Genomic DNA, 15837 nt, shown 5'->3' with positions numbered 1-15837 from the left:
AGGGCTGAATTAAGCCAAGCAAACCCTCGGGCCACAGTTTGGAGACCACCGATCTAGGGTAGAAGGGAGGACGAACAAAACAGTTGGCCTAGGGGGACATGAAGTATAGGGATCACCTAAAGGCAGATAGAGTGGGGGATAGATGGACTGATTGGGGTAGTGCGGTCCAGAGGGTGGGAGAAGCTCTGGGGAAGTCCTGGAGGAGAGCATGGGAGGGGGTGGCAAGATAACTAGAGAAGAGGTCTTAGGGGGAGCGAGGAGAACAGTCTGAATGTTGCAAAGAGCGTGATGTAGCTGGGGACAGAGTTGTGGATGGTTTTGTATGTTGTTTTTTGGTATTAGTACTTTAAATTTTATTTGTAGGGCGAGCGACAGCCAGTCAAGGGAAGAGTAAAAAGTGATGACGGACACTGAACAGCTGGTAATGTACAAGAGTCTGGCAGCAGCATTTATGATAGACTAAAGGAGGGATAGCTTGTGTAGAGATAGGTCAATGAGGAGGGAGTTACAATAGTCAAGGTGAGAGATGCCAAAGCAGTGAATTAGCATTGTGGTGTTATTTGTTAAGAAGCTGAGAATTGTGGAAATGTTATGGAGGTTAAGGTGGCAAGATTTGGACAGTGATTGGACGTGGGGCCGAAAGGAAAAGTCAGGGTCCAGAATTACACCCAGCACCCTGGCCTGAAGCAAGGGACAGAGAGCTGTGCTGTTGGTCTCGATGGAGATGTCAGGGGAGGGGATGGAGGAAAAGGGGGCATGGAGATGTTATGAGCTTGGTTTTGGAAAGATTGTGTATAAAAGCCTTTTTTATGGGCTTGGGGCAAATGCATCATGTTTTTGACATCAGTTTGAGACTCTTAAGAGATCATTCACAAAATGTATCGGCATGTGCATCTGACCTCCTTCAAGCTTCTTTTGCATTCCCATAGACATCTATGGAGAGAAAAGCTGCCCCATTGACTCTGGCCCCTAATTTGGCCTTGGGGTACAACTATAAAGAGCGAAGATTAATAAATGGAGAATACACAGGCATGTACAAGATATACTATCAACAAAGATAGTGCTGCAAGCGTTTCTATTTCCAAGTAACTTCATAGAAGACAATTGAAGTGCCCCGGCCTTACATAATCATGATTCAGTGGCTGAACCTTTGCAGGGACTACTCATAGTGAACCACATAAAAATTTTTTTACAGCTTCCAGTTCCAGGAAACACCCTTGTGTCACCCCTCAACCTAACCAGATGCTACAAGCTACAAGCTACAGCTCTGCTCTCATTTTGTCCCCATCACTGTCCCACATGCTCATATCATGAATCAGCGGGGATGTCCCTTTGAAGAGCACTTCTGCCCAGCAGAAACGAGACAAACCATTAATATCTCACATCTATTTTCAGGAAGGAGTATTAGTCAAAACCTGTCTTGTCGAATAAACTTAAGGTCTGCCAAACCAATGCAGAAGTAATCATCAGCACTTCTTCAAATTATTCATATTTTTTGCTATTTGTTTCTACAACTTCTATATCTATGAAAAAGCTGAAATTCCCCCAGCTTCCGTCTCTACTGCACTGCCTTGTTTAGGAAGTCAAGCAATGAGCATGGAGTTTGCAATAATAATACTACAATATATAAAGATGTTGCAGACAGTTGTAAACTTCCAAATGTGTGGCAACAGCTTAAAGTATTGAAGATTGAAGCTTTGGATTTTTTTACATTAATAAACATGTTATACTTACCTGCTCTGTGTAATGGTTTTGCACAGAGCAGCCCCAATCCTTATCTTCTCGGGTCCCCCATTGGCGCTCCTGGCCCCTTCCTCCCGCCGAGCAGCTTGCTATTGGGGCACCCAAGCATGCTCGCTCCCGAGCCGCTGCTCTGTGTGTCCATTCACAGATAGAGCCGTGGCTTGACTCCACCCCTCTCTAAACCTCATTGGCTCACTGGCTATGATTGCCACTGGCTCCCGCTGCTGTCTCAGCAAGTGAGGAAGTCCATTTCATGGAGAACCAAGGCTCTAGTGCACAGCGCTGGAGGAAGATGGGGCTTGGGTAAGTACTAGGGGGGGACTGCTGCACAGAGAAGGGTTTTTACCTTCATGCATAGAAAGTAAGTAGGTAAAAATCTTTGAGTCTTTAGAACCACTTTAAAGCGGGGTTCCACCCTAAAGTGGAACTTCCGCTGATCGGAACCCTCGCCCCCTCCGGTGTCACAATTGACACCTTTCAGGGGGGAGGGGGGGTGGAGATACCTGTCAAAGACAGGTATTTACACCCACTTCCGGGCATAGACTCCCGTGGGAGTCTATGCCTCTTCCTGTCCTGCCACGCTGTCTGCTGGGACACACACGGGTCTCAGAGACAGCGTGGACAATTCCTATTGCGCTGCGTGACTCGCGCAGTAGGGAACCGGGAAGTGAAGCCGATTCGCTTCACTTCCTGATTCCCTCACCTAGAATGATGGCGGCAGCAGCCGAGAGCCTCGGCTGCCAGCATCGCTGGACCCCGGGACAGGTGAGTATCCATTTATTAAAAGTCAGCAGCTGTAGTATTTATAGCTGCTGGCTTTTATTTTTTTTTTCCCAGTACAGTCCCGCTTTAAGGAACGGATTGCATGACCCTACACAAAGCTTCATAAAAGACATGGTTTAACCAGTTTGTTGTGGAGGAACTCAAGTGACCTGCACAGGGTGCTACTCTACTGAACATCTCTGGGGTGGATTGGACCATTGAGTGCAAGCCAAATCTTCAGACTCAGCATCAGTAGCTGACCTCACAAATGTTCTTCTGACTGAATGGGTACACATTTCCACAGACACACTACAAAATCTTGAGGAAAGCCTTTTCAAAAAGGTGAAGGCTGGCATAGCCATAAAGAGGGAACCAACAATGCCCATTTTAGTGCTAATCCCCATGTCCAACAAGCTCAGGTAGGTGTGGTGCCCGCATGTCAAGGGTTCTTCTTTACCCTCCATGTAAATCACATTACAAGACAATCAGTAGATCCAGAAAGTGGTGCAATTTCTGCAGCTATATTTTAAAGCCTCTCTACTGTACTTTCTGCAAAAGGGAAGTTTTGTCAAACCTCTCCGCATGATAGGTGGCCTCAGTGATCCAAAAGGAAGCTCAACAGATGGAGAGAAGAAACCAAGTCCACATTTTACAGGAAAGGCCGGCATCTGCATACTCATTTCATCACTTATTGGCTGTAAGCTCCATTTATATAGCCTAGGTATTTTGACAGGTTTCCTTTAAAGGGCACCTGTCATCAGAGGAAAAAAAGCCATTGGCTTCAATGGTTTCTGAGTCAGAACTCTTGAGTTCTTATGAATGTAGTTGAAACTTGCCACCAATGAAGTCTGAGATGGTTACTAGCTTCAAGCCAGTGTCTCAGGTGTATTGCAGTCATACAGTCAAACATGACAGCTCCTTCCACAAAAGTCCACTGAGAAACCAACAGCTCTTCCCACAGCTCAAATTTCTGCCGATTCAGAAGGAACCAGACAAAAACCAAGCATTTAAACCAGGGATCTGCAATTAGCAGACCTCCAGCTGTTGCAAAACTACAAGTCCCATCATGCCTCTGCCTCTGGGTATCATGCTTGTGGCTGTCAGAGTCTTGCTATGCCTCATGGGACTTGTAGTTCTGCAACAGCTAGAGGTCCGCTAATTGCATATCCCTGATTTAAACCTTTGTTGCATCTTGGTGGTTCTGATCACCTACCTCTTTGTAGCTACATTCAGGGATTGATTTACTAAAGTCAAATAGAGTTTTTTTTTACGCTGCAAGAGCAGCTGCTCCAGAGCTTAGTAAATGATCAGAAGCTCTGATGACTGATGACCAGTCAATCGTGTGCAAGCAAAAATGCTGTTTTTTTTATTTTCCTTGCACGTGATTGGGTATTCTTTGTAAAGTAAAACTTTACCCTATTTACTAAGCTCTGGAACAACTGCATTCTGCAAAGTGCACAGTCTACTTGCCTTTATTAAAGCAACCCCTTAGTCTACACTCCAGCAATAACTGCATGGGTTTCCTGTCAGTGGACCATGCATGCACAATGGGGTTGATTTGCTAAAACTGGAGCACTCAGAATCTGGTGCAGCTGTGCATGGTAGCCAATCAGCTTCTAACTTCACCTTGTTCAATTAAGCTTTGACAATAAAACCTGAAAGCTGAGAAGCACCAGGTTTTGCACCCTCCAGTTCTAGTATATCTCACCCAATGGGGTTGAACTACTAAAGGCAAATAGACGGTGCACTTTGCAAAGTGCTACCCCCTGCAAGAGCAGTTGCTCCGTAGCTTAGTAAATGAGCAAAAACTCTGCTGACTTCCATCATCCGATCACGTGCAAGCAAAAATGCTGTTTTTCAAATTTTCTTTGCATGTTATTGGGTATTCTTTGCAAAGTGATGCTTTACCTCATTTACTAAGCTCTGGAGCAACTGCACTTGCAGAGTGTAACTGCACTTTGCAAAATGCACAGCCTATTTGCCTTTAGTAAATCTCACCCAGTGGGATTGATTTACTAAAGACATATAGGGGGTTATTTACGAAAGGCAAATCCACCTTGCACTGCAAGTGCACTTGGAAGTGCAGTCGCTCTAAATCTAAGGGGTAGATCTGAAATGAGGGGAAGCTCTGCTGATTTTATCATCCAATCATGTGCAAGCTAAAATGCTGTTTTTTTATTTTCCTTGCATGTCCCCCTCGGATCTACAGCGACTTTACTTCCAAGTGCACTTTGGATTTTCCTTTAGTAAATAACCCCCATAGACTTTGCAAAGTGCAGTTGCTCCAGAGCTTAGTAAATGAGCAGAAGCAATGCTGACTTCCATCATTAATCATCATCAATATTTTTTAGTTTTCCTTGCACGTGATTGGGTATTCTTTGCAAATTGAATCTTTGACTCGTTTAATAAGCTCTGGAGCAGCTGCACTTTGCAAAGCGCATAGTCTATTTGCCTAGTATATCAACCACATTGTGGGGGTTATCTAAAGCAAATCCACTTTGCACGGCAAGTGCACTTGAAAGTGCAGTTGCTGTAGATCCGAGGGGGACATGCAAGGAAAATAAAAAAACAGCATTTTTAGCTTGCACATTATTGGATGATAAAATCAGCAGAGGTTCCACACATTTCAGATCTACTCCTAATGCCGCGTACACACGAGCGGATTGTATGGCGTACTTAGTCCGTCATACAATCCGACGGACAATCCGTCGTAGTTTCCACTGAACGGACTTGACCACACACGGATACACAAACAGTCCGACGAAAGCTTGCGCGATGACGTGTACAGCACGTACGACGGGACTAGAAATAGGAAGTCCAAGACACAGCAAAGCACCCTTCCGCCGTGTAAATCCTTTCTGGGCATGCGCCATTCTTAGTCCGTCGAACTAGCATACTGACGACCGTATTGTCCGCTGAAACCAAAGTACGACGGACAGATTTTTGGAAAAACCGAAATTCTTAGTACTCCGGACTGCACGCTGAAAAAGTTCGCTGAAGCCCACACACGAGCGGATTGTAAGTACGTCAAAGTACGTCAAACAGTTCGACCGTGTGTACGCGGCATTAGATTTAGAGCGACTGCACTTCCAAGTGCATTTGTCTTTCGTAACTAACCCACATTGTGTCTGGAAACGGACACGGGTTGATTTACTAAAGGCAAATATTCTGTGCACTCTGCAAGTGCAGTTGCTCCACAGCTTGGTAATTGATGTAAAGGTTCACTTTGCAAAGAATACCCAATCACATGCAAAGAAAAAAAAAACAGCATTTTTGCTTGCACATGATTGGATGATGGAAGTCAGCAGAGCTTCTGCTCATTTACTAAGCTCCGGAGTGCACAGTCTCTTTGCCTTTAGTAAATTAACCCCATGGACCCCACTGGAATCTCATGTAATAGGGTGACAATGCAGGAGCCTGGGGCAGAGCATTGTCACCCCTTAACAGGACATGCCTGAACAAGGACCTCCATGGCAGGATCACCAGGTATTCAATGAAAACTGCACATTTTTCAAACTTGAATAGGACTTTTGAAATGACTTTAACATGTTAAAGCTTATAGGAGATTTTAGCGATTTGGTTGACATATGTTCTGAAGAAAACGACACCTTCCCTTTAACAGAACCCCATCTGTACAGCACATTCTATATGTTTGCATTTTCCACTAATCGCCAGTGTAAACCTACACACAAGTTTGGAAACCCTTGGAAAAACAGTGCATACGGATTATCACACACCTTCTGGCATTACAATGATTGAATTTGACATTTTACAAACAGCTGGCGCAGCAGATTTCACAATTTATAGATGTTACGAGGCAGGAACGGGGCTACAATACGGCTCCACTTTGTGCCCATGAGACTCTCCTTATGTGGCAGGATATTTAGATCTAGTCAAGAAAAATGTTTCATTTAATACCGTGAATATTATTCCTGGCGGAGGGGAACGACTTATACATCATTTTTAGCAAGCTTGCACGCTGAGCCGAGGAGAAAAATGCCTCAATCTGTGTGGGTGTTACGATGTTAGGATTACATGAAAATGTCTGTTAGGTATACAATGAGGTCCTAACAACTTCCTCAAGTACAACGGGAGGTCTACAACATGATTCATCTAGTTTTTCACCTTAGAATTCCCCTCGGTGGTCACGCGGGGCAAGAAGCGGAGGGGCCAGTGGAGGTGATCTACAATATTCACCCTACAAACAAATTTTGAGTCATAGAACGTTTCATTGCATAAAATCAGAGCTGAAGAGCTGGAAGTTGATCTTGGGGATCAAAATTGGACCCTCCACACTGAATGTGGTCTGTGCAATTTCAAAAGCGACATTTTGCCGTCCAAGACCCTCAGAGGAATAATGCAACCTTGTTGCCAGTATTTGTGGATCCCTCAAAACCACTTGGACTAGGTTTAATAAAGACCATCAGAGGTGATAAATGTCTAAAGACGCAGCAGGTTAGGGAGATAGGGCCTATTACAGATGATGAATGGAGTAATGCATTGGACACCTGTAAACTAGCATTGCCAAAACTCTCTGACCGACTGACCCAAGTTTTTATAACGCATAGAGCAGGGATATGCAATTAGCGGACCTCCAGATGTTGCAGAACTACAAGTCCCATGAGGCATAGCAAGACACTGACAGCCACAAGCATGACACCCAGAGGGAGAGGCATGATGAGACTTGTAGTTTTGCAACAGCTGGAGGTCCGCTAATTGCATATCTCTGGCATAGAGCATATCTCACACCACTTACAATTTCAAAATATAACCACACCTATTCTAGTACTTGCCATATGTGTACACATGTACCTGGTACCTTCTTTCATCTCCTGTGGGAATGCCCTAAAATTCAAATGTTCTGGTCACAAGTGGTGAGATTCCTACAAGACATGATGGGCTCCCCCCATAACACTTCAGCCGAAACTGTGTCTTCTGGGAATCTTCCCGGGTCCCGACTCTAATAAATACACTAAAATATTCTTGCATGAAACAATATTTTCTGCGTGGAAGGTTATTGCCAGAGTCTGGATGAGACCTGATCCCCCAACCGTCTCACAATGGTTTGGGGAAATTAAAAATGTACTGCCGTACAAGAAGCTTATATATACCCACAGTGGCGTAACTAGAACCTTCAGGGCCCCAATGCAAGAAACCATGAAGGGCCCCCCTGAACCCCAGCCAGGGCCCTTCCCTCCGAGTCCGGCGGTGGAACTCCAGGGCGTGGTCACAGGTATGACCTTTGTGAGCCCTGTAGTTCCACCACTGGTATCAGTAGTTTTTTTTTATTTATTTATTTTTTATTTTTAGGTGCCCCATTGGGGGACTGTCCCTAGGCAGGATGGGGTCCCCGTCCCCAGAAGAGATGAGGTTCATTTCTCCAGGGCAGATGAAGTTACTGCCCCCAGGTGAGAAGGGGTCCCTGTCCCCAGGGGAGATGGGGGTCCCTGTCCCCACGTGAGAAGGGGCCCCTGTCCCCAGGGGGAGATGCAGGGGGTAAGTAATGGTGTGTGGGGGATGGGGTCCTCTCACTCACCATGACCAAGCTGCAGGCCGCGCACTCATCCATGTTGGCCTGGGCTCCATCCAGTGTGCTGGACGGGTGATCAGCATATCTCCCAGAAAGACCTTTCATCATCTGTGTATGACGGGGGAGGAGGAGGGCTGGCAGACAAGCCTGCAGTGTCCTCCGGGGAGCCGGCTCTCATAGGGCTGCACTGCATCTGTGTGCTTAAAGTTTGTTTACCCGGGAGAAGTATGCAGTGCAGTGTGGGCCGGACTCAGAGGGGCGGGACTCTGGCTGGGGAGAACAGACATCGGACTGAGTGGCAATGCATGGAGCAGGAGAGGGGTACTCTGAGGAGCCAGCCGAGGACACAGGTCATGCGGGGAATGCACAACTAAAGAGCAGCCAGTGCGATAGTCGAGCATGGAGCTCTGCTAGTCACCCTCCACCTCCAGCCACCCGTGTGCCTGTGCACTGGTACCCCTAGCTGCCTATGCTGCTGCTGGCCATATATAGAGGGGGCTGCATGGGCCCCCTGCAGCACAGGGCCCAGTTGCGGTCGCGACTGCTGCACCCCCTATAGTTACACCCCTGTATACCCATAGAGGATGCCCCTCCAAATATGAGAAGGTTTGGGACAGATGGCTCAAGAACTCTGCAACATGCACGTAATGGTTTGATTTCAGATAGGCATTGTCCTATACTTTGGTTGAGTCTAGGGAGAAATGTTGGGAGTTGGTGGGATGGGGCGGGTGGGCCCATAGAGGTGTTTGTATGGCTCTGATACCAATTCGAATACTATGCACTGATGTACTTATTTCTGTGAATGACATTTTATGATTATGTATAAGAAGTTAAACAGAGACAAGCATATGTTACCAATTTGATACCCTTTATTTTTGTATGTACCACACTTTTTTCAATAAAAAGAACTCATGTTTAACAAAAAAAAAAAAAAAAAAAAGACGCAGCAGGTTGTATAGACTTGGACAAACTAACACCTAACATAGCCTTCAAAGAAATCAAGCAATTAAGCAAGGTTTTATCATAGCAAGAAGGACCCCCCTCACTATTATTGGTGAAGCTATTGGACCAAAGTAGAGTTTGTTGTTTGGTTTTAGGGCCATGAGGGCATATTTTGTAATGGATGCACAAACATTCTCCTCTTGCTCAAACAGATTAAAAACGGAACAGTGGAGTTTTCGTTTAGGCCAGGGGTCTACAAACTTTCCTAACGAAAGGCCAGTTTACTAACCTTCAGGATTCAGAGGGACTGGACTGTGGCAGTGGGAGCAGATTTCCTGGTGTCAGTAACAATGTCCCATCATTGGTGCCAGTGAGAAGAATAGTGCCCCATCATTGGTATCAGTGAGAGGAATAGTGCCCCATCATTGGAATCAGTGAAACAAATAGTATCCCATCATTGGTGTCAGTGAAAGGAATAGTGCCCCATCATTGTTGTTTGTGAGAATAGTGACCCATCATTTGGTGTCAATAGGAGGAACAGAGTCCCATTATTGGTGTCAGTGAGAGGAATAGTTCCCCATCATTGGTGTCAGTGAAAAACATAGTGCCTCATCATTGGTGCCAGTGGGAGGAATAGTGCCCCATCATTGGTGTCAGTGGGAAGAATATTTCCTCATCATTTGGTGTCAATGGGAGGAATAGTGCCCCACTGTTGGTGTCAGTGGCAGGAATTATTCCCCATTGTAATTGTCAGTGGGAGGAATAGTACTCCATCATTGCTGTCAGTGAAAGGAATAGCACCCCATCATTGGTGTCCGTGAGAAAAATAGTGCCCCATTATTGTTGTCTGTGAGAATAGTGTCCCGTCATTTGGAGTCGGTGGGAGCAATAGTGTCCGATTATTGGTGTCAGTGAAAGGAATAGTGCCTCATCATTGGTGTCTGTGAGAAGAATATTGTCCCATTATTGGTGTCAGTGGCAAGAATTATGCCCCATTGTTAATGTCAGTGGGAGTAATAATGCCCCAAGAGCCTGGATAAAGGCAAGCAAAGGGCCGCATTCCACCCCCAGTTTAGAGACTACAGCCATACCCTACTTTTAAGTACACAATGAGGTTTATTTACTAAAGCTGGAGAGTGCAAAATCAGGCTCCCTTCTGCATAGAAATCAATCAGCTTCCAGGTTTTATTACCAAAGTGTAATTGAACAAACTGGGGTTAGAAGCTCATTGGTTTCTATGCAGAAGTGAGCCTGAATTTGCATAATCCAGCTTTATTAAATAAACCCCATTGTGTACTTTGAAGTGAGGTATACCTGTACTGGTTTATACCATTTGGTTTTGAAGAATCCACTGATATTTGGGGACAGCCATGCCTTTTTTCTTATTTCATATTAGACAACAAAGGCACTTCCTCCGAGCCATGGAATTATGGATATTCTGAAAGATAAGAGCTTTGTCCCCACAGTCAATTTTCAGCTGTAAGAAAACATGCCCTACATTCAATCTGCATTTTATTATAAGTTAGAATCTTGGTCAGATTTGAAATGCTGTATGAGTCCCTGTGACCCCGTTATATAGAATTCTCGTCTCTTCCTGTTTTCTGACAGGAGGTAAGGGGAAAATCGCTCATAGGGACACAAACATCAATAAAATCCCAACATGTTTTACTCTAGCTTTTCTCAACCTGTTTAACACAGAGGAACCCTTGAAACAATATTTAGGTCTCAGTGAACCTCTATTAACCTCTTGGCGTCCGCGCTATAGCCGAATGACAGCCACAGCGCGGACCTAAATTTCCTATACATATGACAGCCTCCCCTTTGCGCGCGCCCCCTGCACTATGATCACCGAGTCACTGAGACCCGATCTCAGCCCCTTACCATGTGATCAGCTGTCAGCCAATGACAGCTGATCACATGATGTAAACAAAAGCTTGGTAATCGTTTTGCGGGGGGAGGGGGGGTGAAGCTGATCACCGGCTTATGTGCAAGGGACATCGGTCCAGAAGAGGCAATTCTGCCTCATCTGTGCCACCAGTACCCCCTGCCAGTGCCACCTGCCAGTGCCCACCTGTCCAACCTATCAATGCCCATGAGTGCCACCTATCAATGCCCATAAGTGCCATCTAGCAATGCCCACCAGTGGTGCCAATCAGTGCTACCTAGCAGTGCTGCCTTTCAGTGTAACCAACCAGTGCTGATCAGTGCCCTTTATTGCCACCCATCAGTGCCCATCACTGCCGCCTATTGGTGCCCATCAGTGCCGCCTCATCAGCGTACATCAGTCAAGGAGAAAAATTACCTGTTTGCAAAATTTTATAATAAAATATAAATATATATATATTTTTTAAACTGTATTTTTTATTTTTTATTAACAAAAAATAAAAACCGCAGAGTGATCAAATACCATCAAAAGAAAGCTCTATTTGTGGGAAAAGAATGATAACAATTTAATTTGGGTACAGTGTTGTATGACCACGCAACTGTCATTAAAAGTGCATCAGCAAAATTGGTCTGGTGCCCAGTAAGCAAATGGTTAATAATGATTATATCTATTGCTCACGGGATATTAACATGAACAGTAAGTTGTAGATATAAGAGTGAATACAAGAATAAGGAATGTGGTGTACTTAGCCTATTTGACACCACCTAGGGCTACTATATCCCAAAAAAATCTGTTTAGTTATAATAATGAAATGAAACAAATAATAGTAATAGCTAGAAATGAAGTGCACACTATGAAAATTGTAATGGTCTCTTACACTGGTGGTCAGTCGTAAAGCGCCCCCTACATTGGTGGTCAGTGAATAGTCCATTTACACTGGTGATCCATGTAGTATCCCCCTTACACTGGTGTTCAGTGAAGTACTACATTACTTTGCTGGTCAGTGGTGAAGAGTCCTCTTAGCCCTTGTACACACGGTCGGAGAATCTGTCGGAATGAGTCTTATCGGACCGTGTCGTCAGATAATCCGACTGTGTGTGGTATGCATCGGACTTATTCCGTCCGAATCGCCGTCCGACCCAATTTTCCAACATGTTGGAAATATTTCCCAACCAACTGGGCTGGTCGGATGTAATCCGATCATGTGTAGAGCATTTTGATCGGACCAAGTGCCACGCATGTTCAGATCAAATTCCTACATCAAAGCTATTGGCTACTAGCCTGAATGTAGTCCCATCGTAACGAAATTACGTCATCACGTTCTGAAAGATCGGATTTTTCGCCAACTTGGCCCGACCGTGTGTATGCAACAGTTTCGGACACAATCCGTCGGACTAAATCCGACGGGCAAAATCCGACGGATTTGGTTGGCAGAATCTCCGACCGTGTGTACGTGGGCTTAGACTGCTTGTTTGTGAAGGATTGTCCCACTTCCATTGGTGCTCAGTGGAAGGGTACCCCCTTACATTGGTGCTCAGTGGAAGGGTACCCCCTTACATTGGTGCTCAGTGGAAGGGTACCCCCTTACATTGGTGCTCAGTGGAAGGGTACCCCCTTACATTGGTGCTCAGTGGAAGGGTACCCCCTTACATTGGTGGTCTGAGGAAAGGTGCCCCCTTACATTGAAGGTCAGTGAAGTGCTCATTTACAATGGTGGTCCTTTAGTACTCCCTTACACTGGTGTTTAGTGAAGTGCTGCATTACATTGCTGGTCAGTGCAAAAGGGTCCTCTTAGACTGGTGGTTTGTGGCAGATTGTCTCATTTACATTGGTGACCAATGGAAAGATGCCTCTTTACATTGGTGGTTAGTGAAGTGCCCAATTACACTGGTGGTCAGTGAACATCTCCAGTACATTGCTAGTCAGATGGGAATAGTCCCTTTAGATTGGTAGTCTGTGGAGTAAAGTCCCACCTACATTGATGGTCATTGAGATGCACATTTACACTGGTGACCCATGTAGTACTCCCTTACACTGGTGTTCAGTGAAGTATTCCATTCCATTTATGGTGAGTGCAGAATGGTCTTCTTAGACTGGTGATTTGTGGAGGATTACCCCACTTACATTGGTGGTCAGTGGAAAGGGGACCGCTTTCAATGGTGGTCAATGTAGTATCCCCTTAAACTGGTGTTCAGTGAAGTGCTCCATTACATTGCTGATCAGTGCAGAATGTTTCTCATTGACTGGTGGTTTGTGGAGGATTGCCACACTTACATTAGCATTCAGTGGAAAAGTGCCCCCTTACATTGGTGATCAGTAAAACATCCAGATATACTGGTGTTGTTGAAGCTCTCTATTACATTGCTGGTCAGATGAGAAGAGTCCCTTTAGATTGGTAGTCTGTGGAGGAAAGACCCATCTTCATTGATGGTCATTGAGATGCACATTTACACTGGTGACCCATGTAGTACTCCCTTACACTGGTGTTCACTGAAGTACTCCATTACATTTTTACATTTATGGTGAGTGCAGAATGGTCCTCTTAGACTGGTGGATTGTGGACGAGTGCCCCACTTACATTGGTGGTCAGTGCAAAAGGGACCCCTGTCAATGGTGGTCAATGTAGTATCCCCTTAAACTGGTGTTCAGTAAAGTGCTCCATTACATTGCTGATCAGTGCAGAATAGTTACATTAGCAGTCAGTGGAAAAGTGCCCCCTTACATTGGTGATCAGTAAAACATCCAATTACACTGGTGTTGTTGAAGTGCTTCATTATATTCCTGGTCAGATGAGAAGAGTACCTTTTGATTGGTGGTCTGTGGAGGAAAGCCCCACCTACACTGGTGGTCAACGGAGAACGGCCCCATTGCATTGGTGGTCAGTGGAAAGAATTCTCCTTACATTGGTGGCCAGGGGGAAGAATGTCCCTTGCATTGGCGGCCAGGGGGAAGAATGTCCCTTGCATTGGTGGTCAGTGGGAAGAATCCTCCTTACATTGGGGGTCAGTGGGAAGAATACTCCTTACATTGGAGGTCAGTGGAAAGAATGTCCTCTTTACAGATAACTGAAGAAGTCAATAGTGCCAGTGATAACTTACATATAGCAAGAATTGCACATTACTTAAGCAGTCCCTAGCAACGTCTGGAGGAACCCTAGTTGAGAAAGGTTATTCTAATCCTTCCTCACTCCCCCTCACTTCCTACTCCACCTAACACCCACCAAACAGACCGGAAGTAGGGAGATTATCCTTCACTTCCTGTTCTATTTGTCAACCCTGAAATAGTCATGCAGAACACTTGCATTCTGGACCTTCATACAAAACGGACAGTCCCCTAAATGCCAGCACTGCCTGATCCAGCCAAAGCCTGCCATTGACTTTGACAGGCTGCCTACAGCACTACGAGATGCTGTACCTGTTCTTCCGAAGCATACTAAAATGCTGCAAGGGATGCACAGTAGCAGATGGCCCCATGTGCAATGGGTCTAAATCTCAAAATGGACACAGAGAGTAAAAAAATACCCTTCTATGGCTACAGTTGCCATTTTGATTTTTATCATTATGGCAATCAAGGGGAATAAACCGTTGTTAAATAACGGCACACTAGATGTGGCTGAAAACCAGACTAAATTAGAAACCATGAGTGAAACTGGGAAACAGAAGATTAAACATTTGGGCTTTCATTATGATGAGCAAAGTTGAGATAGTTGCAATATGAGCTTTGTAAAAACCCGTTCTTCAACCAAGTAAAAGATACATCACCCATACAGATAGGCGTATTTATACCTTTATCGTCTCATTAGGCACTCCGGGTTCAGGCACTTTATCTAAGTAAGAGGTCAGATCTTGGTCAACATGTTCAAACACCAGTGTCAGCTTCGTCTCTCTGTCTGTCCGTGATACGGTGCACACATCAAACAATCTGAGGAAGAAAGACAAAGGGACTGTTACTTATCCTCCTCATTGCTTCATCGTTTACTATAGGAAATGTAGCAAAAGGCTTTTTAAAACCTGAAAACAAAAACATAATACATTTAATGTATTTTCACAGTATTGTATTGATAATACATCAGGGCCTCCCGTTGCATCCCCATCAGAGTTCCCCCTTACATCAGGGTCTCCCTTAGTTCAGTCTCCCTTACTTTAGAGTCCTCCTTACACAAGAGTCCCCCTGTGACGGGAATCACTTTGGACAGGGGGCTTGTGAAACCCAGCTTACCTTGGAGAGCACTGGAAGCTCCTTTTCCAGCTCCCCCGGCCCCTACTATGTGTAAGTCATCCTGTTTCTATTAGGGGCACAGGGTGACGAGAACCCCAGTCTGATCTGTACTAATCTAACTCACTGTACAATCACACTGGAATGTCGTGTGTGTGTGTGTGTGTGTGTGTGTGTATATATATATATATATATATATATATATATATATATATATATATATATATATATATATATATATATATATATATACAGTGGTGTGAAAAAGTGTTTGCCCCCTTCCTCATTTCCTGTTCCTTTGCATGTTTGTCACACTTAAGTGTTTCGGAACATCAAACCAATTTAAACAATAGTCAAGGACAACACAAGTAAACACAAAATGCAATTTGTAAATGAAGGTGTTTATTATTAAAGGTGAAAAAAAATCCAAACCATCATGGCCCTGTGTGAAAAAGTGATTGCCCCCTAAACCTAATAACTGTTTGGGCCACCCTTAGCAGCAACAACTGCAACCAAGCGTTTGCGATAACGTGCAATGAGGCTTTTACAGCGTCCTGGAGGAATTTTGGCCAATTCATCTTTGCAGAATTGTCCTAATTCAGTTACATTAGAGGGTTTTCGAGCATGAACGGCCTTTTTAAGGTCATACCACAACATCTCAATAGGATTCAGGTCAGGACTTTGGCTAGGCCACTCCAAAGTCTTCATTTTGTTTTTCTTCAGCCATTCGGTGGTGGACTTGCTGGTGTGTTTAGGATCA

The 15837-nt window shown here is 44.8% G+C and overlaps 1 protein-coding gene across 1 annotated transcript in view; it reads right to left on the bottom strand.

The window, feature by feature from the left end:
- CDK6 (cyclin dependent kinase 6) overlaps nucleotides 1-15837 on the bottom strand; it is a 263638-nt gene that overhangs the window by 141046 nt on the left and 106755 nt on the right. Inside the window, exon 3 of the mRNA XM_077490798.1 lies at nucleotides 14648-14783. Coding sequence (XP_077346924.1) covers nucleotides 14648-14783 — 136 coding nt within the window. The remainder of the gene's footprint in view (nucleotides 1-14647; nucleotides 14784-15837) is intronic.

Source organism: Lithobates pipiens, unplaced genomic scaffold (assembly GCF_037356315.1).
Source record: "Lithobates pipiens isolate NorthernLeopardFrog02 unplaced genomic scaffold, aLitPip1_a1.2 Scaffold_19, whole genome shotgun sequence".
NCBI classification, from domain to species: domain Eukaryota; kingdom Metazoa; phylum Chordata; class Amphibia; order Anura; family Ranidae; genus Lithobates; species Lithobates pipiens.
The sequence above is the reverse complement of the archived record's forward strand: the minus strand, read 5'-3'. Positions and strand labels throughout refer to the sequence as shown.